The sequence below is a fragment of the Lates calcarifer genome, linkage group LG16_LG22 (assembly GCF_001640805.2).
Source record: "Lates calcarifer isolate ASB-BC8 linkage group LG16_LG22, TLL_Latcal_v3, whole genome shotgun sequence".
In the NCBI taxonomy this organism is placed as follows: Eukaryota; Metazoa; Chordata; class Actinopteri; family Centropomidae; genus Lates; species Lates calcarifer.
In genome coordinates this window covers 18,896,249-18,920,521 of record NC_066848.1, presented here as the reverse complement: position 1 = coordinate 18,920,521, position 24,273 = coordinate 18,896,249, and the positions used below count along the sequence as shown (strand labels likewise).

The 24,273-nt window shown below is 39.0% G+C and overlaps 3 protein-coding genes across 5 annotated transcripts in view; 1 reads left to right on the top strand and 2 right to left on the bottom strand.

Annotated features, from left to right (window-relative positions):
- The window catches only part of gfra1a (gdnf family receptor alpha 1a), a 90,520-nt gene extending 86,799 nt beyond the window's left edge, over positions 1-3,721 (bottom strand). The window contains 3 exon segments of the mRNA XM_018660867.2: positions 1,166-1,246; positions 2,167-2,472; positions 2,988-3,721. Of these exon segments, the coding sequence (XP_018516383.1) occupies positions 1,166-1,246; positions 2,167-2,472; positions 2,988-3,051 (451 nt within the window). The 5' untranslated portion in view covers positions 3,052-3,721.
- Positions 3,722-5,936: 2,215 nt separating this feature from the next.
- On the top strand, positions 5,937-17,647 carry ccdc172 (coiled-coil domain containing 172). The gene is given in 9 exon segments (XM_018660868.1): positions 5,937-6,167; positions 6,429-6,514; positions 8,079-8,108; positions 8,110-8,196; positions 9,061-9,226; positions 10,464-10,565; positions 11,462-11,564; positions 16,948-17,035; positions 17,321-17,647. Coding segments are annotated over 9 exon segments (777 nt in total). The 5' UTR covers positions 5,937-6,088; the 3' UTR covers positions 17,357-17,647.
- A 2,669-nt stretch (positions 17,648-20,316) lies between these two features.
- Positions 20,317-22,535, bottom strand: si:ch1073-126c3.2 (uncharacterized protein LOC555816 homolog). 3 transcript variants are annotated; one of them, XM_051076877.1, is made up of 6 exons: positions 22,374-22,535; positions 22,175-22,260; positions 21,874-22,030; positions 21,128-21,240; positions 20,884-20,998; positions 20,317-20,630 (listed from the first exon to the last, which is right to left on the bottom strand). In XM_051076877.1, exons 1-6 carry the CDS (start codon positions 22,414-22,416, stop codon positions 20,455-20,457), a joined length of 690 nt encoding a protein of 229 aa, XP_050932834.1. In that variant the 5' UTR covers positions 22,417-22,535; the 3' UTR covers positions 20,317-20,454. The 3 variants fall into 3 exon arrangements, with proteins under 3 accessions (XP_050932834.1, XP_018516338.1, XP_018516337.1); XM_018660822.2 differs by having other exon boundaries at positions 21,874-21,988; XM_018660821.2 differs by having other exon boundaries at positions 21,874-21,988; positions 22,175-22,287; positions 22,374-22,457.
- Positions 22,536-24,273: the final 1,738 nt, after the last annotated feature.

Genomic DNA, 24,273 nt, shown 5'->3' with positions numbered 1-24,273 from the left:
CCACTCCTGGAACCTACAGCTCAGACTGTCAAGGCACGTCACCTGTCTGTGATGTGAACCATGATCCTGTGCTACAAATGCTTCAGCACTGATGGCATGTGGGTGTCTCGTCCTTGCTGAGACTGGCTGGAAAATTAGGGCTGGGGAAGTAAAATGTATAGTGTGATGTGGTGGGTTTTTTTCCTTTGAAAGTGCTCCTCTTTTTCTATAGAGCGTAGCAAGAGGAGAGAATAGGCTTTACAAAAAAAAAAAAGCTGGGTTCCCATATGGTGTTTCTTTAGAATCAAATTGGTCATGAAGTCGGTACCCAGTCCAAGATTTTGTTTATCTGTATCTCACCACCTACATTATGATCTCTCCCTACTGTAGGAGAAGCATTGGTTTAGGGCAAATCAGTCCATTGTGAGATAAAAATGACAGAGGTAGCAGAAAGAAAAGGCTCCTCTCTATCAAAAGGGGTCAAAATATCAGCCTTGTTCTTTGAAGATGTGGAGGCAGAGTGTGTCTGTTTGATTTGACATGGCACTCATCACCTGCAGTGTAATAATGGAAATGTAAGCAGCTACACCACTGCGCCACATTCATACGTCAGGCTCTCAACTACCCACAAGTCTCAACCATGGGACCCACAGAGTACCTGAGTGACTGTGAAGAAGGGAATAACATCGCCATCTAGAGGCTCAAGTCAGCATCGCTCCCAGACACAGATGAGAGCAGAAAATTGCCTGTCATGCTCTTCCACGTTACTCACAGAGCTACTCACTCACTCTCTTTTCAACAAGTGGATTCAAACTGCCACGAGAGAAAGCAGTCCAAAACCACAGTGAAATACACCAGCAACAACAGAGCCCTCCTTCTGCATCTGAAGCATTTATCCACTGCTTGATGAGACTCAGAACTATAGCTCCCCATGCAAGGTCACTTCCAGCTGGCATGCAATATTTGCTGGGGCGAGAACAAGGGGAGAGAAAGACGGATAGCGGAGAGGATGAGGGAGGATAAATACTTGACACACAGATATCCTTCGGTGAGAACATGCACAACTTGGAGCTTAACCGTTTCTCAACTCAGACGGGTGACCAAAGAAACATTGGAATAAAATAAGTACCAGGAGATGGAGTGAAAGCCTCCACAAAGCAGATTTAAAAAAAAAAAAAACTCTTACCTATGATGGGAGCCAGGCGGAAAATATCAGATAGACGGCTGTTCACAGGTTCATATGGAGAATCCTCCAAGAAATCATTACCTGTGAAGAAGATAACCATGTTAGATAGATAGATAGATAGATAGATAGATAGATAGATAGATAGATTTTTAACCCCCCTCCTGTTTTGTTTATCATCTTTCACCCGTCACATTGGACTGCATGTGACATGGCTATTTGGGTCAGTCGATATCCACACTGGCACACAGCCACACGCTTGATTAGGCAGGTTGGTCAGCTGTGTTGCACAACTGGAAGTTGACTTGCTGGCGACGGGCTGGATGCAGTTTAGGGACTAAAAGGCCCCCCTGCCATGATCAACATTCTAAGATGGCACTGCCAGCGCTGAGGAGCTTCACGCTCCATTACCTTCAAAGAAAGTGATTTAGGGGGTCAAAAAGTGCCTCAGCTCGATAGGATCGTGGCTGTGAAGCCGAGTCAGGGGCCAGATTTGAATGAAAGTTGAGTGATTGTGCATGATGGCATTGGAACTGTTAATAGATATAGAGCTGTGTGCTACTTTTTGAAGTTTTTGTGTTTGTGGCGGCAGGGGTAGGGAGGGTCACAGAGCTGGAGGGGAGAGGAGGGGAGGGTTGAGGATTGATGCTGCCCTCTCCATACAGCGGTGGGAGGAGCTGGGGCAACTAATCATCTCACTCCCTTTACAGTACAAATTAGAAAACCTATGGGAACTGTCCATTTCACATTAACTGTAGCAGCAGTGTTTTCTCTGAATGTAGCCGTCCTGTCCAAAGATCTAGAGGGACTTCGTTGAGTACACCCAGAAAAAAAACGTATCATAGTGCTGTTGTTTAATTCCCTGATAGACCCCTGAACAAAAACATCAAAGCCTATACTCTTATCAGAAGTAGCAACATTATGCAACCCTAAATCAGGATCAGCTAAAGGCTCTTGTGGGGCTTCTAAACAAGATAAAGTTCTGCCACAAGCAATAAACCAACCTTGTAACGTCTGATAGATCCCCCAGTAAATGCGCAGACAGTTCTTCTCTTTCTTCATGCCCCTTTTACACCGGCAGTTGTAGAGCGGGCTCTGTTTGAGCGCGTCCATGGCGCTCCGGCACTCGTCCTTGGCCTCCAGACCGGCCACCATGCTGAAGTTGCTCTCTTTGCCGCCGGCTGCGCACTGCCGCATCGTGCGGTACTTGGTGCTGCACGCCTGCTCCTTCAGGCACTGCTCGCTGGCCCTCACACAGTCCAGCCGGGTGGCCCCAGCACGCAGGTTCTCCTCGGCGTAAGACAACACATCTGGAGACAGAAGCGGCAATTTATAGCAATAGTAATGAAAGTTAAAAGCACAAAGCCTCTCTGCCGGCTGTTTTGTCTCATGTTCACAGTAAATATAAGCACTTTGCAAGCTGCTTTCGGGGATTAAAATATTAGAGATGAGCTTTTCTGGTGACAACATGAAAAACACTTCTACGTCGCCATAATATAGACTATCTTGCATATATATATACACTAATTAAATAGTTTCGTACTACAGGAACGTGCAGTTGAGTGAAAACTTGCTTTTACGTTCACTATTATAAGATTAAGCACCGTCAGCTCCTGACTGACTTTTTCGTTTTGGAGCAGTTTGAACTACTGTACAGTAGCCTCCACACGTTACCCATACTGTCAGTGTGCAGCCGCTGCCTCTACCGGACTCGCCCTCGGTGTTACAGCTCCCAAAAAGCTAAATAAATATTACATATGCAGCTATGGGATGAAATGGCATCAAACGGACAACTGCTGGTGGTAATAAATCAAGTAAAACTTACCTAAAAGAGGCAGAAGGACATACAGTACGGCGAGGATCATCGTCTTCCTCTCCATGTGAAACATAAACCCTTGTTAGAACGAAATTCGCGAACTAAAAGCAACTTAGCAGTAGTTTAATTCCCAGGGTACTTCCACTGTTTTGAAATCCATTGAAAAGACGTAGCAGTGCGCGCTCCGCTGTACAGAACAGATCCAGCTCGCCTCGTGCGAGAAATAATTTCCCCCCACCTCCAAAAGTGTCCAGTCCCGATTCTGCACAGTTTCTCTGACTCTCAGTAGTCTCTCTCTCTAATTATATACATAAATAAAGACGTGCTTTTCTCTTCCTTTTCTTCCCGAGCGGGTGGTCTTCTCGCCGCCGGGAGACAAAGACAAGGGATCAGAGGCAGCGGTGGAGGCGAAACGGGCGAGTGTCCTCCAACTCCAGCCAGTGGGATGCTTGCGTCTGTGCGTCTGAGCGCACACAGCCAACTGGAGCCCCACTGCTGTCTAGCGCATTCAGCAGGAGGAGAGTGCCAGCTTCTCCCCTTCGCACTAAAGTACAGTAATCTTATCATAAATTTACAAAGATAGGCCTTCTTATCGCAGCAAACTCCCTCCCTTTTTATGGCAATATCACGATGACAGCACAGAAAATAAATAATTAGCTTTAAGTTCACTTAACTGACTAAAGAGCACCGGAGACAGGAGCCCCACTAGGTGTACAATAGCACAGCGATGATCGTTCCGAAATGTTAACGTCACTGCACACCAGCTACAAATCTCTTTAGGGTTGTTGTAGCCATTTTTATTGTGTTTACTTTTAATAAACCTTCCAGCTCACATACTCACACAAGTTTTTAAAAAAATTGGTTGGCGGGGGGGGGGCATAATCACTTTTCCAGTTCATTAAAATGCATATGGGCCGCTGTATAACCACATAAGGTATGTGGTTGCATTTATTACGTTATGAAAAGAAACCAGCACTGACAACTCTTGGTGAGTGTGGGCTGGTTTTACATTTTAGTATAGCTGCGCTGACAGGGAGAGAGGGCAAAGAGCATGGCTCAGACGCACTTTTATGACATGATTAATGTAGCAACATGTGTGGTAGCTTATACGGCAATTTCTTAGGGTCTGAAATCCCCCCCTTTTAGACTTGAGTGCCACTTGAGTGACAAAATGAATGGACATATTTCAGCTGTGCACTACTCACTGCACGTAGCCTATTCATGATACTTCAAGCATGCGTGTGGCTCCTCCCAGTCTGCTATAATGTTAATCCCATTTGGAAATGAGAAAAAAAGTGTTATGCAACGGCAGCTGCCAACTGTGTAGATAGTTGGCTGTTAGGTATGTGATGTTGAAACTCTTCAGGGGTTGTAGCATGAAGTACAGTCTCAACAGAATATGTTGATATGATACTTGTCAACTGAAGCAGCCTGATAGCGCTGCACTGAGGGAAACCTGCCTTCCGTCCTCGCAGAGGAAGGTGGACACTGTGTGACTGTCGCCATCTGTTGGTGGTTTTAAAGTAAAGGTCAATGTTAATACCATTTATATTTCAATAATACTATTTCACAGAGGATGTGTTATGTTAGGATTAGACATACATGTGAGCATCATATTTTGAACATCTTTCCTTGATCAATAGATTGTGAAATGACTGGAAATCAAACAAACAGAGCATAATTATAATAACAGGGATGATGCATCATGCAACTTGTAACTCTTCCTATTGCTCATTGATTGCCTATATGGTCTATTCAGAGGCTAATCCACTTGGCTAAATACATAGGACCAGACTATGTCAATGAGCCTCTCTGCATTAAAGACTGGGCTGAATCAATCAAGGATGCTGTCGTCCACCACAGTAAATCAAGCCTTATACATGCAGAGAAAGGGAGAGAGCAGGTTCACTCAGAGATGGGATGAAATAGCTTATTTGAACGTCAGTGAATAATCCCTTATTAAAAAGGAAGCCGTGATTAGGTGGGTACAATGAATCAATCCTGCAAGGTACAGTCACTTTTCAAAATGACTTTCAATTTTGCTAAATAGAAATGCCACTGGCCAATATCCACAGCTATTTTACTGAGAACATGACTGGGAAAGAGACACAAAATGGGTACAAATGAACGACAAGCTCAGGCTACTATCTGGGCTAATTGTCTGCTTACAATTTGATGACTTTGCTGTTCTAAAGTCTCCAAAGGGAACCTTGCCAGTCAGGGGAAGGCTCAGTCTGGTGATTTATGAAAAGCCACGATCAATATGTGATATTAATTTTCAAAATGAATGTCAGAATGATGTAGTCCTCAGGTCATTTAACGTTTCACGCTGTAATGTGTTTCATGGCACCGGATCAGAGGCTTTTCTCTGTCCCAGCGGTGAAACGAGAAAATTGGTCAAAGTCAGGAATTGTGTGACAAATGTACGCAGCGTGTCTCAGTGGATTACAGCTGAAAAGGCTGAATGTGCCGATACAGCACTTGATAAAAGTTCCAACACCATGAGTGGGGACTGATTAATGAAAGCGTACTGAACGCTACAGTAGTTGGCTAACCGTGCTGTAAGTTATCAACGTCAGATGCAGGACAGGGATGGTGACTCCAAAGAGGCATACTCTAATTTGATTACAGATTTATCACAATTTACAGTGTGCATCCAGTAAAGCTGGCGGTAACACTAGCTAACTAGTGTGATCCCCAAATAAATATGCATCGCTAGCTACATCCGGTACCTGGTTTTAGCTAACGCTAGCTAATTTGACTACAGTTTTAGGCAGTTTGTTTATAACTGTTTTACAAAACCGTGCCCATTAATATTCCGACCATAGACTGTGAGTTCGGCTCTCTCAAGCTAGCAACAATACCGAACAACATACATGTAAATCTACTATCAGTATTTTTGTCTGAATTGAAGTGTTAAAAAACCAACCGGTGTCAGACGCTTGGTAGGGTGGGGCAGGACAGCCATTTTGGAAACATGCGTCACGGGCGTAGCTAGCTTACTGAGCAACCAAGTTAGCTCAGGGGATAACTAGCTAGTTAGTAAATGTTATCCACAGTGGGATCTGTTCCTTGGATTCTAGGTTACTTATTAAACCTACAGACTCAAAATGAGTTTAGACACACTCTTTGAACAAATCCTTCTAACTGAACAACAGTTTACTGAACAGACACAAAAAATCAAAGAAGGTATGATTTTTATTTTTATTTTATTTTATTGCCCACTAACATTTCAGCAAACAAAATGAATTCTAACATTAGCTAACATTGAAAGACCATATCCATCTTTATCCATCCATAATTCAGTTTACATCATCTGAAGTGTATTTTTTCTGTTTCTAATTAGTCTAAGCTTACAAGAGGTGACATTATAAATATTTGTGACAGGTTGCTCAGTATATTGCAGTGTTCTTTTGCAGGTTGTTGATTTATCAATTATCTCTGTTTCAGTGAAAGTAGCCATCATTAAATGCAATGAAAAAATCAAGAGTGCAACCGAAAAATATGAGAGGACCAATGAGGAACTTGATAAAAAGGTCAGACTACTTTACAGTTTGGTTTTTCTCCTTTATTGGTTGGTGATGTGTGAATTATAATTACATTATATGACTAGAGGAGCAACCATGATAGTTTTTTTTTTTTTAAAGTGTGCTACATACATACTTTCTGAAGTATTGATTATTTTGGTAGGCAGCATTTGAACTTAGTTTCATTCTTGTTGATTTTCTGATACAAAATGTTGCCTTAAAATCAATTTAAGGGGGGCTTTAGTTTATTTTCTCCAATTTCCATACATTTCAAAGTAAGCAAGTGTAGATAAGTGGTGACTGTTGCTGTTGCCTGTTTGATGGTACTGCTGATTTAGCACAGCTTGATATTTGCACAGCATGGTACTCATTTGCATTGCGGCATATCATTTAGCCTGACTTTGAACTGTACCTTTAGATAAGTGCTGGGGTTCTTGTATGAGGATCAGTGACATGAAGAATTGGTCAACATATTTGTATAAAGTTTACTTTGTCGTAAAATACAAAGATGTAATTGCTTTACCTACAGTATTAGGGCATACAGTATTCATTCATTCATACTCATGGGGTAAAGAAGTGTATATTGGCATATTGATGAGCTGATCTCCTTTATGATTTGAAGCACTTAATCTTTCCCATTTGTTTCATCAACAGCGCATAGGATCGATTGGCAGTGCCACTGTAAAATCAATCTCTAATTTCCACCGGATAGCATTAGTGAAACCTTTTAGCATGTGTAAGATATGGTGTCAAAGGCAGGCTCGTTGACCTTTCAGAAATATTGCTAACTTGTTCCTGTACTTGTAAAAGTGGACATCTGATCAAAAAAGCAAATTAGTAGGTCTAATTAGAGAAGTTGCTGATTACAACACTGTGTCTGTGTGAGGATTATCTATTTGTGAACACACAGCAGGCATACCTTTTCTGACTGCTTAGAATGGAATATTGAAACTGTTTACATCATACAGATATACAGGGTGTGTTTACCGCACATTAGTGATTACAGCTCACATGATGTAACATCTTGCAGTTTATGAGAGCTGTCTTAAGATAATTACAGTGTTTAGAAAACCTTGGAACCTGATTGTTCCTCACAGAAAACACACAGGGCCCCTCCACTACTGTATAAGAAACAATAAACTCACTTCCTCTTTGACAGCCCGAGTAATAGACTCAAAACTGCCCAAGGCAGCTTTAAAAAGCATCCTCCACAAACTTACCTTCCTCTATAATTTGGCAATTTTCTTTCTTTTGGTGTGTACTGTATAATCACATACAATGAAGAGACAACAAGATCTAAACAATAAAAGTTTGAGTGAATGATATATATAGCCAAGCTGAAAAAGAAACCTATGTTTTTGAAAGTAGTCAAAGAAACATTTTTGTTCACCATTTCCCAGTATGGATCACTGACATATATGGTCTATGATATATAAGTATTGTGCCAGCTACCCAACCCTAGCATTTTCATCTCATCTCACTTCTTCACCTCTGTGATCAGGTGCATATCTCTGACATGAATAGCATCAGTAACGTATCTCCCTCTCTGTACATCTGTCTATTTCTGCTCCAGGCTCAGCAGTTGTCTGTGACGAGGCTGCAGCCATGATCTGATGAAGAAATGTGAAGACCAGATGGTAAAGCAAATTGAGGAGCTGCTCTGCCAGAAGAGCCATCTCAGGGACCGTCTAGTGGGTTGAAGCCTGAATCAATATTTACATCTCATATAATATTGGTTATGTGTAATATGGATACCTGGTCAGCATTTATAATCTCAAACTCCAGTGGTACCATATTGACTGTCTTATAAAGCCTTTAAAATAATTCTGATCTAATGTCCATCGAATACAAATAATATGGACAAATATGTAGCTGGCGAGTAACAATTACTATAAGTCAATAAATCTGTGTTGTTGTTTTTTTCATTTGTTTGTTTGTTTGGTTTTTTGATGACTTGATTTATCAGTCTGTAAAATCACAATATTGTAGACTTTGTGGGGACATCCTCAATTTGTTTGTTCTGTTCTGACAAACAGTCCAAGATCGCATCGATTACATTTAAGGTGATAAAAAAAAAATAAATAAATAAAAATAGAGAAAAGGAAATTTGTTAAATGACTCACTTGACACACAGAAGTTGAGCTATCCTCCACATTTTTTGTAACATAGTTTGATTAAGGAGCTGTCATTCTTGTTATGGGATACTTTTTTACTTAATCCCGGATACATACCACTGTTGAACCAAACCTGCAACAAAAAGCTTTATTCCTGAGGGATACACTCATTGAGTACATTATATGCCCACACAAGCCCAGGTTATTCCCCCACTCACAGTGAGCACTTTGGGGTGGGAAAAGACACGAACCCATTGAAATGTGAAACACTGCACACAAGTGAAATACTGCAGTCCGTTCACTTAGAGATGGAAATTTGATTAAAATTGTATCCTTAATATGCATCACTAATAGCGGCAGTAGCAGAAGAGGTAGCATCACAAATGGCTGTATTTATATTATTGTTGAAAGCAATTCCCATGATCCTTCTTTTCATACCAGGCCAAGATAAAGAAGGAGTCTAAAGAAGAAGAGGAAAGCTTCCTTCAAGAGATCTCAAGGTTCAACAGTGACTTCAGTCTTCGAGGGAACAGAGAAACAGTGTTCGAGAGCCAAACACACACTGAGATCCTGGACCTGGAGAGGGAGGTGGAATCATTATACAAAGGTCATAAAACACTGTTTATTGTACTGTTGTCACAGGAGACACAAAGTTATATAATGCAGATGTGGCCCTGGCTGCACATGTCAAAATTATTATTTCATTCTTGGTATATAGAGTATACGTAGATTAATAAGTGGATGAATGGTCATGATCCTTGACATGTTTTACAGTGTATCACTGACAGTGATAGTAGTCACTGATATCAGAACTCAATAAATAGATTAATTACCGAATAGAATAAAAATGCATAGTTGTACTGTTTAAGTAATTAAAGCATGTTGTATGGATCGCAAAATAAAAGAAGCTGGCAGGATTCGAAAGATCATTCATTTTATCATTTTAGAAAAAATACTCAAAACAACAAAATTCTTCCATGTATGAAAATCTGTCCATCTGGACTCTAAGGAGGCTAAAACAAATAATAAAAATACACTTAAGTAAGTTAATCTTAAGTATGTATGTATTGAACTGAACATACGGTTTCGGGTTGAAGATTGTATGTAAGTGTATATGCTCAAATGTTTTCACAGCACTGTACCTGGTACAAGAAAGAAAGAAGAAAAAGAAACATTTCTCCAAAGAAATGTGTACAGAAATATATAAACAGAAAGGAAAGGAAGGAAGAGTTAAGACTGTTAAGACCCTCATTTTGTTATGATACCTAAATTCTGAGCAGCTCACAACCTAGCACACCTAGCCATGAGACTCTAGTGGTGAACATACTACTATTTTTGCGTGTTGTAAAATAATTAGTCAGAAAAGTACAACACGTGTCTCACCAAAGTAAAGTTTAGTTGGATGTAATGCATTTTTTCTTGGAGTTTGAAGACAGGTTTAAGACAATGGTGCATACGTAGTTGCAGTTTATGTATTTGATTTAATCATTAAGTTTAACCAACAAATATTATGTAATGATGACTTGATGAGAAATTTCAGTGACAGTGGTTCATTAAAAGACAGTATATTGTATTTTTGAGGCCTAGCAACATGTAACATGAAATGACAATTTATTCTTTTTCATTAGTTCCACAAGATTGAGGGTGTAGCTCCCCTCGCCAATGACAACCGACATCTTCACATTATTCATTATATCTGGGCTCAGGGGAACACTATTATCTGATTGTGTGTACAGTTAAAGTGAATTTTAAAAATGCCCACATAGCACCTTTGCAAAAGACAAGTTTTCTTTCACTGAGTAGTATAGATTCAATATAAATCTCTCCTCTCTCTCTGTAATCAGAGATGGAGCTGATGAGCTGCAGGAACACTCACATGAGCTCCATGGAGGAGAAGAGGAGAGCTCTCCAGCTTGAACTACAGGGCCTGGATAACAACCTAAAAGGTGAATACCTAAAGTTTATCCTATGTCAGATAATGTGGTTCTTACAGGGCACATGCAAAACCCTTTCTCTGCAACACTCGACACATTTCAAAGCCCCTTCGTTATTTCAGATACACTCACACAACCTACAGCAAACCATCACTTTTCCAGCTTGTTATTAACATTGATGTCTTTGAAATCAGGGAAATCAGAGTTAGAGGGGAAAAAAAAAGAGTCATCTAAAAATGTACAGTAACTGCTGCCAAGCCAGCTAAAATTTGAAAATTCACCCACACTGCCAAAGCAGTAGAATCTTGAGCCCAGATGTTGATCATAAAGTATGTCAGTCTCTGGCTTCATGGTTATGTTGGAAAGGAGATCACTGACGTTGAGAAAAAGGTTTTTTTTTTTTTTTTAAATCTGTGTTAAAGGCACATAACGTACACACATGTACAGCATGCATTCTTGGTATTCTTGCTACCCAGTACAAATACAAACAGGTGTGTTTAGAACAAAAATTGTGCTATGTTGAAAAAAATGCAAAAAACTGCATAGAAGTTGGTTTGAAGATGAAATATTATTCAGGAAGTCCAGTCTGAGTATTAGATTCATGAATTTAAATACTTATCAGAGATCAAAACAGTGCACTGTAGTGTTTTACTTTTTTTTGACACAGTGCTAAATTTGGACTGAATGCAGCTTTATTCTGTCAGTGAGAGCACAACTGTGGGGAGAGGTCATGTGTGTTACAACAAGAATATTGCAAGGTTATGGTGGTGGAGATACTGTATAATCTAAACTTTGTCTCATTGTCTCAGCCTCCTCAGGAACTGTCACCTGAACAATGCACCTACAGCATGTGTCTGTCTTGTTTGAGTGAAGTCATTTTGTGTATGATTTATTACTCCTGACTACAGACCTGGATCAGCAGTTGACTGCGGCTGAAGCAATGACAGAATCTCTGAGAGCGGAGAGCCTGTTTGTCATTCAGAAACCTCTCACTGACAGCACCTGTCTAAGGTGAGTGTCATCAGCTGTCTGGATACTGAGGGAAGTTTATATATTTGGACACACAGACACTAGAGTACCTGATTTACTTGCAATTACATTTTTGTCACAGAATATAATCCTTATTTGACACTAAAGGGTAAACAGTTAATGCTGCAGGGAAGTAAAAGCAAACAAAACAAAATGGTGCAAAATAGACTAAAACAAAGTGTAAACATAGTAGTAAGCTATTTAGCAGTACATAAAACAGGTTTTTATCACAGAGGTTTCCTCAGAGCTTCTTGATATTTTAAATATTCCTTTCTGAGCAGCTGTGATGTTCAATTAGCTGAGCGTATTGTGAGGGCTGTCAGACCCTAGTGTATAAAAGTATAACCACTGTTCTCTCCTCACCAAGGGTATGTGGTTTTCTTAAGTATAACTGATAAAAAATTATTCTCAGAAGTAGCGCTAATAGCTGCAGTCACTCTTGTAATGCTAAATACACTTAGACAAAGACAGAGGAAAGACTCACAGTGTCAGCAACACAATACAACCCAGTGTTCTGCACGCCTGTTAGATAAAAGGTGCTGTTTACGAAGGGTAGAACTGAATCATACTGTGAGAAGTGCTGAATAGACCAGTGAGCCCAGCTCCCGTCTTTCTGTATCCTCGTGGCTGGAGTCCAATTCTAGAAGTGTAAATAACAGAGCATTAAGACCATTTGGCTTAATTAAGGCTTTGATCTGCAGTGTATTTCATTCAGTCAACAAGTGTAAAAAAAAAAAGGCTAATGTGATTGATGCAGGGAGGTTTGTAAGGGATAATGAATGAGGGACAGAGAGTTGCTTATCCAGCGACTTACCAACAAATAAATACAGTTTGGTTTTAGTGGAATCATACATCACATTCTAATGGGAAAAAATCAAACATTGGTATGTAAACCAAGCATATGCAGGAACGTGAACACACATACCATCAACTCAGTAGAGATATGTACAATATTTAATAGAATGCATATACATACAGTACAGTAGTACTGTATATGTATTGACTTAGATACTTAGATATATAGTATTTCCCATCCAAAATATTAGTATTAACAATGGTAAGAGGCAGCTGTGTGTGTGTGTGTGTGTGTGTGTGTGTCACAAAAAGAGCAAGCAGAAAACACGTACAGAACTCAAGCGAGTTACTCTTTGTCAGTAGCTAGCGTGCTTGTTTTTTTAGCTTTGGAGAAGACAGGCGTGTAAAGACATGGGAAGCACACTGAAACTGTGAAAATGTAATAGTTAACACTTCTGAGTTTCACCTCGCAGGGAAGTTTTATTTAGGAGCCTGTTTTCATTTTAACTGGTATATTAAATACTTAACCATATCAGGTACAGCTGTCACATCGTGATTGTTCTCTGGTTGTGACAATTACTGGGACACATTATTCATTTTACTGTTTTACCATGGAATGATCAGCCATTCTGATGAGGGATCCCTTGTTTATCATTCCTTGTTTTGTTTGTGTTTTTCTTGTAAGGTTTTATTTGGACTTTCCCTCTCATATGTGAATGATACTGAATCATTGTTTGCATAGCCATGAGGGTATGCATGGCATGTATTTTGTCTGGTGTAGGACATTATGGACAATGTGGATGTCCACACAGCCCAAAATTCCGACCATTTTGGAATTTTCAGGGCCTTTAGGGTCTAATACACATATTGGCCTAAGGAACACTTTCCAAAAAATATTCCCTTATTTGGTGTTTTAATGATGGTGGTGGAGAGCTGTTTAAAATCACCAGTAGATGTTCCACTGGGTTGAGAACTGTTAACTGTTATGGCCATAGTATATCATTCACATCACTTCCTTCCTCATCAAAGCAACCAGTGCCCCCCCTGTGCCCTATATAGAAGTATCTACATTAGTTATGTTTGTCTACTCATTTATTCCAGTTTGCAGCTTGCTGCATCTTTTCTTCTGAAAAGGTTACGAGACTTGTGTCAATCTTCCAGTCTGTCACAAAGCTAGACACTATAATTTAGCTCTTGTTTATCATCAGAAGCAAATCTACATATTTGTTGCACCTCTGACAGTGAGTGGGAGAATAAATGTCTACGTAGAATGCACTGATTTCCAAGTATAATAATGTAGCTCAATAAAATTACAGACTGTTACAAAACACTTAATACTAAACCTGTGTGGACACTCTTATCTCATCAGATTTAGGTATACAAAGATAGAACAATGGATGCAAAGAGGGAACAACAGCAAGCACTTGTAGAGACATCTTGGGCAGGTGTCTGCTCATCACAGTAGAATATGAATTCGTTGTAGAATATAAATTGAGACTCTGCTCTATTGAAACATGACTGGTAGGTGAGCGCTGGCCTACCTTGTTCCCTCACAAAGAGACTTTCTTTATTTAATTAAAGACTGGAGATCAATAGTGTTCCAGGAAGGAAGGGTCATTGTTATTGCTGATGCCACTACTTTAGATAATGTCTTCTCTACCATACTATGGATGTGAAGTGATTAACAAACCCCAAACCTATCTAGATGATGACGTCTACACTTTTAATATCAAAAATTTAACATGTATTATTCATTCTAACCGATTTTCAAATCACATATTTCACAGTGTTTAATTAAATGTTTTCTCACCATGCCTGTTATTAGGACAAGGCACAAAATAGGTAATCATTGCCCTCACTTCTAGCTGTATGTTTTGCTCATCTTTATTTATTTTTCTCTCTCCTTTACTCTCTCTTTGTTCTGCTCTTGCTTTTCTTCTGAGTCCCCCCTCCGTCTCACAGCCTTGCCTTAAATCATGCATGTAGCTAGCGTGTCCTGTTCATCCACTAGCCTCATTAAACATACTAGGTCCTTCCTTACAGCCACGCTTATTAGCTTCAGGAAGTGCTGAGGATGTGGCTTTGGAAGAGGGAGGCCCCCTCTCACTCATTCATATGATCATCCAGTCTGAACTGAAACCATCAATCCTGTCCTCAGCCACTGCAGTGTCTCTTTAAAACACATATTTAACCCTCCGCTTATTGATTGTTGGAAATTGAATGCGTGTCAATTTGAATGAGTGCTACAGTCATTTTAAAAAGTGTTCAGTGTGCAAAACAGGGTGACTGCTGGTGCAGATCGTTCATTGTCACAATGGTAAGATACTTAAGATATTCAGTCGATGTGCTTGGGATTGATGACTTAGGAGCTGGATTTTTTGATGTGTAGGATTTTCTTCATTGATATATCACTGTTACATTATTTGTGAAGGCTCATTTAAAGATGTCATTGCAGTGCAGAAATCTAATAAAAACCTGCAGAGACCACCAATATCCAAAATGCCAAATGAGTGTCTTGCTGCTAGAAACATCATTCTTCTGCGAGTACACTCGCCTTAAAAATCTGATTTGTAAGTTCAACAGCGAAGTATAAAGTTTAGAACACTGCCATTGTGAAAATGCAATTTTAGTTGGCTTGTTTTATTGTTTCATTAACTTCCAATAAAAGTAAGAAAGAAGTGGCTTGTCTTAGATCCATGTGTAGCTCAGTATAGAGTCCTCACATCACCTGCCATAACAGTTAAATCATAGCCAAGGTATCAGATAGCATGGACCCAAGACCAATGATTTTTCCAGAGGCAAACTGAACTGAGTAATACGTTTTCATATATGTTAATGAAATTATAGTGTCACCTATTTACTTTGCTACCACAAGAGCAGACTGATTTTAAAGAGTGAAGCAGCTGATTGTTTTAGACTATGACAGAGGGACACCAGTCTCCCCTGTGGTGTTGCCATAAAGTTCATATATCTGCTTTCTTTTAAGTGTATTTTGGAATCTTTATATATGATATATTGTATATAATTTCCTTCTTTATGAAACACAGCTGAAACAGAGTCAAGTGTAGTTAAAACATTACATTATGGTTATTAGATTTTCTGAGGGAGAGATTGTTATTGAAGTACTGGCTGAATGTTAAGACTGTACACAGATATAATGATGCTTCTTTCTTGCCTAAATTTTCTGTAAAGTAAATTAATGGTGCTTTTAAAGCACCACTGTTTTGCTCTGTGTGCAGTAGCTATGCATTTTCTAGAAACCCAGATTTTACCCAGGTATCACAGCAGTCACAGTCAGTGTGTATAAATGTATTCCATTGTGAAGTTAACAAGGTCGTCACAGTCATATTTAAACTGAAACTGGACTAAGGATAATCAGAATGACAGATCTGAATTTCTCATCTCTAAATTTATATGCACCTTAGTAATCCTAGTTGTAATTAGACCAAGGTTAAACTCTGACTGTTGAAGCTGCCTGTTAAACATCTTAAATGGGGCACTTCCCACTCTGTGCATAAGCATTGTTTTTCTTGATGCATCCCTCTGTCATCCCTTGAGCTGTCCATCTCCATCTTGATTTTTTCCTGCTGCTACCAACCAGCCTAAACCTGATTTACAGCTGGCAGTTCGTGCTTAGCAATTTGTCCCTTGGGGCATTCCGTACATCTTCAGCCCTGTGCAGCAAGCCCCTAGGGAAAACATTACCAAATACACAACAAGTGGAGACGGGACAGTTTTGACTGCAGCTTGTTATAGCGAGGCTGCGGGTAACTCAGCCCATTAGTGTAATGAAAAGTTTGTATTATCAGTGTGTCTGCCCTTCCATCATTTTTCATACAGTGTTGTTTCAAAATGAGTTTTGAAACATGTGACATTAAGAGAGCAGGGTTACTCCTAAATCTGTTCCACTACCTATAACAGGCACAGTAGTTGCCTCAGCCTGGTTTCTTTTGCTTCTTGGAGTCATTAGGCGCGTCACAAAGATTTATAATGATGTGAGGGGAAGAAAATCAGCTTGTTTGACTCAAAATCCTCATGTCAAATGTTCACTTTACTAACGCTTACAACAAATTATTATATGACATAGATATAAAACATTCATTGTACTGTTGTGCAACCATTAAAACTGTAAATGTTTCAGTTGAACTATTAACCTAAAGCAGAGTATTTCCAGTAATGAAGTTGTTGGGGAGATCTATTGAAATAGAGACCAACTATTACATTAATCAGATTATTTGTAAGAGCTGGTATCTATTTTGCATGAGCGTTCTGTGTCACAATCAGCACGAATACCAATGTGAAAAATTGGTTTTGGTTTCATGTAGTTCATTTAGTTTTGTTTATCTTTTCAGTGATAGAACACAATAGCAAGGTAAGACCAAATATAGTGATACAAACACAATAAAAGAAGAAACAAACTTCATTTTCTTGGGTAAGAAAGAGCATCAAAATGTTTAAACTCAATATATAGAACTCAAAATGCTGAAGCTCCTTTTTTAGAAATTGCCCTTTAATAAGTTTTCACCCACCACAGTTTCAGTAACTGACACTGGTTTCATTTGTTTACCAGATTGAGGAAGGAGCTAGAGATGCATAAAAAAGGAGAGCTTGAGCTTCAGCGAGAAGTGCTCAGCTCAGAAATCCAGTTCCTACAGTCAGTAAGTTGCTGTGTTATGAAGAAGGCTTTTGTTCAGGGCAATAAAAACTATTTCAGATAGGATTCAGTCACTCATATCCTTCCAGAATCAGACAGGATTATGTGCATGTCAGAGCAAGACAGAAAAATAATATCTCTCAGCAACAGCTAAGGTGTAGCACTGTGTTATTCATTTTCAAAATGTTGCCATAGGAAAAGGAAGTTCAAAACTCATTCATATTCATCTTCATTCTTTAGTAGGTTCTTTGTAAGCTTTCATTCAGCTTCATCTTTTTATTATTTGCAGAAGCTGGACAGCAGCCAAGGAAGTGAACAGCATTAGGTTTGGCACGATGGTGATACAGGAAGGTTACACTGGTCCACTGAACAAACATGCTAATGAATAAGGAGAGAAAAATAAGAGAGAGGACAGCTTTCGTCCTCATGTTTGGATTGTTCTGTATTTTTTCTTTGAGAAGTCAAATGAAATAATAAGTTCCACTCTGAGTAACTTCAGTGAGTAGACACACTGATTACTGCCAAATGCTAGTGTTTACACTTGATTGTGAACACTGTTAAACACTATTACCAGAAGAGCTAAAACACAGAGATGCAATATTAAAATTGATCTTTTCAGTGAAATAAAATATTTTTGTTTTCTCTTTCATTCTCAAGTCTGAAATACATTTTCAGGTCCGTTTCTATCTAAGTAGTTTTAATGTGAAATATTGCTTTTTTACATGTGCTTTCTTTGCATGAAACGAACAACTAAACACACTCACATACACAGTGAACGTGTGCATAAGTAGGTAGAATATAAAGGAATCATTCAAAAAAGTGATTTTATACTGCCCTCTGGTGTACAAAGAGTAACATTGCTGCAGCGGGTGATAGAAAATTTTACATACTGAAATAGCACTGATCTGTTTTATCATTGCATGATAGTTGGAGGCTATTTTTAATTTCTGGTTAAAACACAAATTTTCATGTTTGAAGTGATACCAAAAGTATGTGGACAACCAAGCACCCATATGTTATTATTGTATGTCTTATTCCAGTCCGGGGTAATTAATATGCTGTTGAATATTTATTGCCCTGGGAAAGTTTTCTACCAGAACCTACATAAATCACAAGGTTTGTTTATTTACATTTTTTTATTATTATTTTTGAATCAATAATTTGATACTCTTTGCAACCAACATGGTATAACATTTATGCTTGTTAGACTCACGCATGACCCTGGATGTCATGTCAGTAGTGGTGGAAAAGTATGTAAAGCTACCCATTTAACTTTTCTGCATAAAGCTGAGGCAGCACTGTTTTTGAAAAATGTTTCCCTTACTGGTTCTTTATACTCAGAGTCAACCACAAGGTTTTGAAACTTTTTTTTTTTTTTTTTTTTTTTTCCCACCATTCTACCATATATTTTGCCATGAAACATTAAATTGCACTTCCTGTGTTGCTGGGACTGTTGCTGGGGTATGAACTAACAGTACCACAAGAGGCTTATTGTTTGCAGTCTTGAGTGCTAGCGCTAGCAGTTTGGCAGCACAGACTTTGGCTTTCTGTAATGTTAGGTTTGTTGTGTTTCCCACCTTTGTTAGCACAGGTCACCTGCAAATCTAGCAACAGGTATTCTGCTGTTTTTACAGCTTTAAAAATCCTAACCATTTCCAAATCACTGGTGATGTGAGACCTCTCTGTGCCACAGTTTCATTGTACTGTGTGGTGTGTGATCTTCATGATCGCATATTTTACTGACCCAGCAATGTTCATGTGTTTTCTTCTTGTTTTGGCCTTACACATCAGCTATGTATAATATAATGACCTAAAGATACAATTATTGAAAACCACTTTTTTTTCTTTTAATTATTAGCAAGATCGCTTTATTGCCCATCCCTAATTTTAGTTAATCATAAAGGTGTTAGATAGTTTAAGGTAAGGATAGGTCAGTCATGTGCACACCAAACTGGGAAAAGCCTTTCCTTATGGACCTAGCTGTATAATGTTTAAACAGGAAGGGGTCTCCCTCAAACTGCTGGGAACACACAAAATATCATATGCTGTAGCTTTAGATTTCTTTTTATTGGAACTACGGAACCAATCTTAAATAACAAGAAACAGACTCAAATCAAATACACAGTGGTGAGATAACAAGGTTGTTAGGGATGACTGAGATACCAAAAATATGTAGAGTATGGACAAGTGAAGGTTTCAGCACATACTGTATAATACTCTTATTCTGATGAAATGTTGGGAGTCAGTTACCATTAAGAAGCATTATGAAATGAGAACATTTACTCTGTTGCCACCTGATGGAAGATGTGTGACATTACAATTTACTCCTGTTAATCCCTCAGTCCAGAGAGAGTTGTGATTAGATGGTCTGTTGGCCTACACCAGGGGTTATTCAGTGGGTCATTTTCTCTCTGATTAGAGTGATTCCTAATAGAATGAGTGGAATGTCAATAGCTACCTAATGAGTCCCTGCATTTTCATTTTGACTTTTTAACCTTGACCTCTGTGAGCTACGTCTGGATGTGTTAGCAAAAAAACTGAGAGCAGAGAGTAGAACAGAAAGAGCAGTCCATTTGGCAGAGTGGTTAACCTCATTTTAACTGCTGCTCTCATCCTGATCATGCCATCAAGATCATTTTAGTAATAGTCACTCACATAAATAGTGATGGCTGTTAGTCAAATGAAGTCATATGTAAAGCTGTGAAGACAGCAATCAGACACTTGCAGGTATATCTGTCCTTTGGATTAAAGGCAATGTATCTGTACAGACAAACAACAAAGTGCTCTGTTTGATCATGATTGCTGCCTGTATAACTTTACTGGCTGCTGCTTTGATACAGCTGTTGTGTTTACGTGTTTTCAACCAGTTTCCCACTAAAGATTGGACATGCCTTGTCCTTGTCAGCAGAAGTACATGAAAAACTGTGCTCAAAATTTTGGGTCTTAACCTTGGATAAGAACATGGACTTGTCTCTGGTGCCACCCATAGGCCAAACTTTGCCCCAATAGTGTTTAAGACCCAGAAATAGCAAAGTTGTCTCACTTTTTAATCTTAGTTTTCCAATGTGTTAAGATGTCACAGAGCTGCTAGCATTGCTGTAGACATTAGATCTTGATTTCTCAGATGTGACAGAATACAAGTGCACATTTTTTTAAAAATATAATGCCTTATAAAGTTGTGCACATACAGTGTAATGTGAGGCATATGCATTTTAACCTTAGTGTATGAAACTGCATGTACTGACAGTGAACTCAGTGTTCACAAATTCCAGCAAAGGAAACAACTCAAGTTCTGAAATACTTTTAATCTAAAAACTTGAAGACAGTTTAATTTTGATACAGTGGTGAACTACTTCCAAAGCTTTATTTAGGGACTTTTAACACTGCAACATTCACAACTCCGTCGATACACTTTTTTCCACATCATCCACAGACAAGACAGTGATACTGTGGGTCTCCCTGTATGCCTTGACTCTGCAGCTCTCTGGTCAAAATTTCCAATGTGCTGTTCTGCAGGTCGCTGTTGCTCTTGGTTGTCAGGCAATCTTGATCTTTTGGAAAATATGCAGATTTTGCTCCTGAAATTTGACTAGATGCCTCTAGAGAAGGAGGGAAAGTAAGTCAGGTAAATCTTCACAATTTAACATTCTACATCAAATGCCACCGTATAAATATGTGAGTTCCCTTGTGCAGACAGTTCGTAAGATGTAAAAAAGTAATAAAACATTTGAAGAGGGCTGGATCTTTGTAAATTAGCTGTGTAAAATAGTTACTGCTTTGACATTAGAAATCAACAAATAGTCATTAAATGCAACTGCATGTTCATAGAAAGTTATTAAAATATAGCCTCACCATTGCACATGGCCAACTTGTTTCCTCCTACATACTGGGTTACCCATTTATGTCCTGTCTGCTCACTGCATTCCTCAAACAAACGACTCCTCCTAAGGAAATTAAAATCGTAACCCTGTGAAAGAAAGACACAAATTGTATAAATCATCCTTTTGTTTCCTCCTTTTTTTAGCAGATGTTTATATATATATATATATATATATATATATATATATATATATATGTAAAACTGTGTACCACTTACATAGTTGCACATAGGTTTGCAGTAGCGCTTGTTGGCAACTGTGACACACGCCAACCCTCCATTCTTGGGCACTTCGGCTTCAGTGCAGTTTTTTGGTTCAGAACCTTGGCAGTCTGTTGATCAATGAGTATTTAATAAATGAGGATGGTTAAACATTTCATTTGTTAGATGTCCATTTTGAGTGTATTTATTGCTGTTGTCATATGTAGCCTTTTTGTTTATCCTTTATGCCTAAGCCCTGCACTCCTCTGAGAAATTTGACAAAATCTGAAACCACCTGCACAGAAAACATGTCTTTATTTAAGCAAATTGCCACTTTGGCAGTTAATACTTTAAAAAGTTCATCTGTAGAAATTACACCACAACATTTTATCTTAATCTGTGATGAGAGCATCTTCAGTTAAGTAGTAATCCTCTTATTTTCCGGAGTTCCAGAGTTCACTTAATTCAGCAGTAGACTCAAAGTACCTTGACAAATGTGATAAATTTGGTGTGCCCTACTGCTCTCCATGAGGACTCTGACTCTGTGAAAATGATCCATCGCTGTCACTGGAGTGCACTTGGAGTTTGGAACATTAATCCTAAAACCAGGTGTAAAACCTCAAACAGCCCTTTGAAGAGGTGAGGAGCAGGCAAAATGTCCTCACTCTCAAGGTCTAATACTTAAACTGGTTCTCACACAGACACAGTAAAAAGGAAAAGAACACACACACACACACAAACACATATCTGGCTCATCCTCCCACCTTTCAGCTGATGTTTGTGCAGAGAATCAGCCAGATTCCTCACGAGAAGCAGCAGTGCAGCTGACTGCTGTGCAGTCAGTGTTGCTGGCAGGTTTTCGCCAGACTCTACTGCCACCTGTTGGTTCATAGCAGACAGAACACTTGTTTTTGTTCCTATCTGTTAATGTAATATGGAGAGCAAATGTCAAACAACACAAATTAAAAATATCATATGCTTGTTTGATGACCCTGTTTTTTTTTTCTCTTCAGTAACCACAATTTGAGCTACATACATGTCACAGGATAAACATTTATAGTTTACCTTAAGATCAGCATTTAGACGCTCAAACAGCTGAGGCTGTTTGTTGTGAGGTGAAGTTTCATGTTGAGTTGCAGACAAGGACAAGACTGCAAGCAAACACAAACACACAGTATCTAATATCCAATCCCCCCCCCCCATGATTACATGTACTCTTTCGCTCTCATGATATTTTCAATTTCAGACAAATAACCTAGATTACCTGCTAGTGAGCAAATCCAAATCAATGTTCCCTTTAATGCCATGGCCACTGAATTAGACTTTTCCTGACCCAGAACTGAAGGCAGAAAGCTATGACAGGTGAATTTATTGACTCAGTCTGTTGGGGCAAAGTTTACAGAATTGGCCAATGCTGTGTTCTGCAGCCAAAATTGGAGTCACTGAATTGCCGACATTTCAAAAACTTCAACTTCAACTTCTAGCCTATGATGTAACATGAACCTTGGCCCCGCAGACGTGGATATCATGGTGGTTTGTGTACTGTTCCATTTTTTTATTTGTTTGTGCTGAAAAACAAACAAACTGCAATATTTCCAAAAGTAACTGTAGCTCAGACTCCCCCTGATAAAACATCCTTTTTCCTGTGTGCATGTCCCTCTTTTGTGCTGATGGGGGAGCTGGTACACTAACTTCTGCAATTAGCCTTTGTGCAGTGCTTCTTCACACAGGATGCCACTACTACATCTTAGTTGTGAGCCCACAATTGGGCCAAATGTTGGTATGACATTCACACACACACACCCACATACACTCATGTGCACACATCAGACACACTGGGTGACTCAGTGTCAGTCAGTAAGTTGTACCACGAAGGATGACTGTGTAAATAATTCACTGTGGATGTTATTCATTATGGATGTCTGACGTTCTGGAAGCAAATGAATTATTGAAGCTTTTAGGAAGAGTGATCGAGCTCATTAACACAGAGAATTGCTTTTTTATGTTTGATTTGAGGAACAATGATTAGTCCCTGAAATGGACCTCGAAAACTGTCATTATCTTCTTACAAGCATGTCCTCGCACATGCTTCAGTTCTTTGGCTTTTTGTCTGGAACTCATGTTTTCTTTAATGTGTTTTTAGACATTATCCACAAATCCATACAGCATAAATATCTGCAGTTGACTGGATGATTGCGTTTATTTAATGGATTAAAAAAATACAAGAAAATAATTCCATTTATTAATTAATGCTTAAATCTGTGGCATTCTGCATGTTGCAGAACAAAGATGGCAGAGTTGTTTTTGTGGAAGCTTCTTTGGAATCCTGCTAATTGTTGGCGTTTGCAAAATTTGGAAAATGCATACAACACTGAGATATGTGAGTAATTGTAGGTAGTGCGCGGTTATTACATTCCTACCACAAACATGATAGCTGTTCCTTGGCATCTGTCAGTTTGTGCTAGCATGTATGATTGTTCATTATACATTTTTGGCTGGACCACTACAGTGGGACCAGTTCAAGATACACAAATGTCCATGACTGACTGACTGACTGACTTGAGTGAGTGATAGAGTTGGCCAGGTGATGATTAAGGTACACCACTGGTCATCCAGCTGCTGGACTTTTCCCATTGTCCTAAGCTCTGTCTAATGATCAGACATGAATAGCTCCTATTATGTCATCAGGGAGTGCAAGCCTTTTTTATTCCCCCGTTCCAATAACGTGCAGCAGGAATGAGTCAGTTCCCTTGTCCCAAAGTCAATAGGTTTCTTGAATGGGTTTTTGGTTCGATTCCTGAAATAAGGTCTGTGATTAACACAAGTTCAAGTCATTTTCACATTTTATTCTGTGACATAAAATACACCAGTAAATACCTCACTTCTTATGTCTTAAGGTTTTATGTATCTTTAAAAGCCACGTTACTAAGAAGTGACTAAATGAGATTATAGAGGTTGTTGATGTCATAACATATGAAAACCGATCTATTCACCACCCTCACTGTACTCCTACTCTTGCAAACTTTTACTAACCCCTATAAAGAAAGGCTTTTGTAGAAGGAGTGAATATGTAGCTTTAGTGGTGGTAATGTTGAAGTCATGTGATGTGGTGTAGCTGGTGCATAGCCTAATATTAGCTTTTTACTCCTGGTGATTGTATTTAG

Bases quoted from the DNA above. Each gene is read 5' to 3' on its own strand.
- si:ch1073-126c3.2 (XM_051076877.1), bottom strand. From the start codon at position 22,416: ATGGCATTAAAGGGAACATTGATTTGGATTTGCTCACTAGCAG. The intron at 22,031-22,174 runs GTAAACTATAAA...TTACATTAACAG, and splicing joins GTCTAAATGCTGATCTTAAG to ATAGGAACAAAAACAAGTGT. The intron at 21,241-21,873 runs GTGGGAGGATGA...ATTGATCAACAG, and splicing joins GCACAAACATCAGCTGAAAG to ACTGCCAAGGTTCTGAACCA.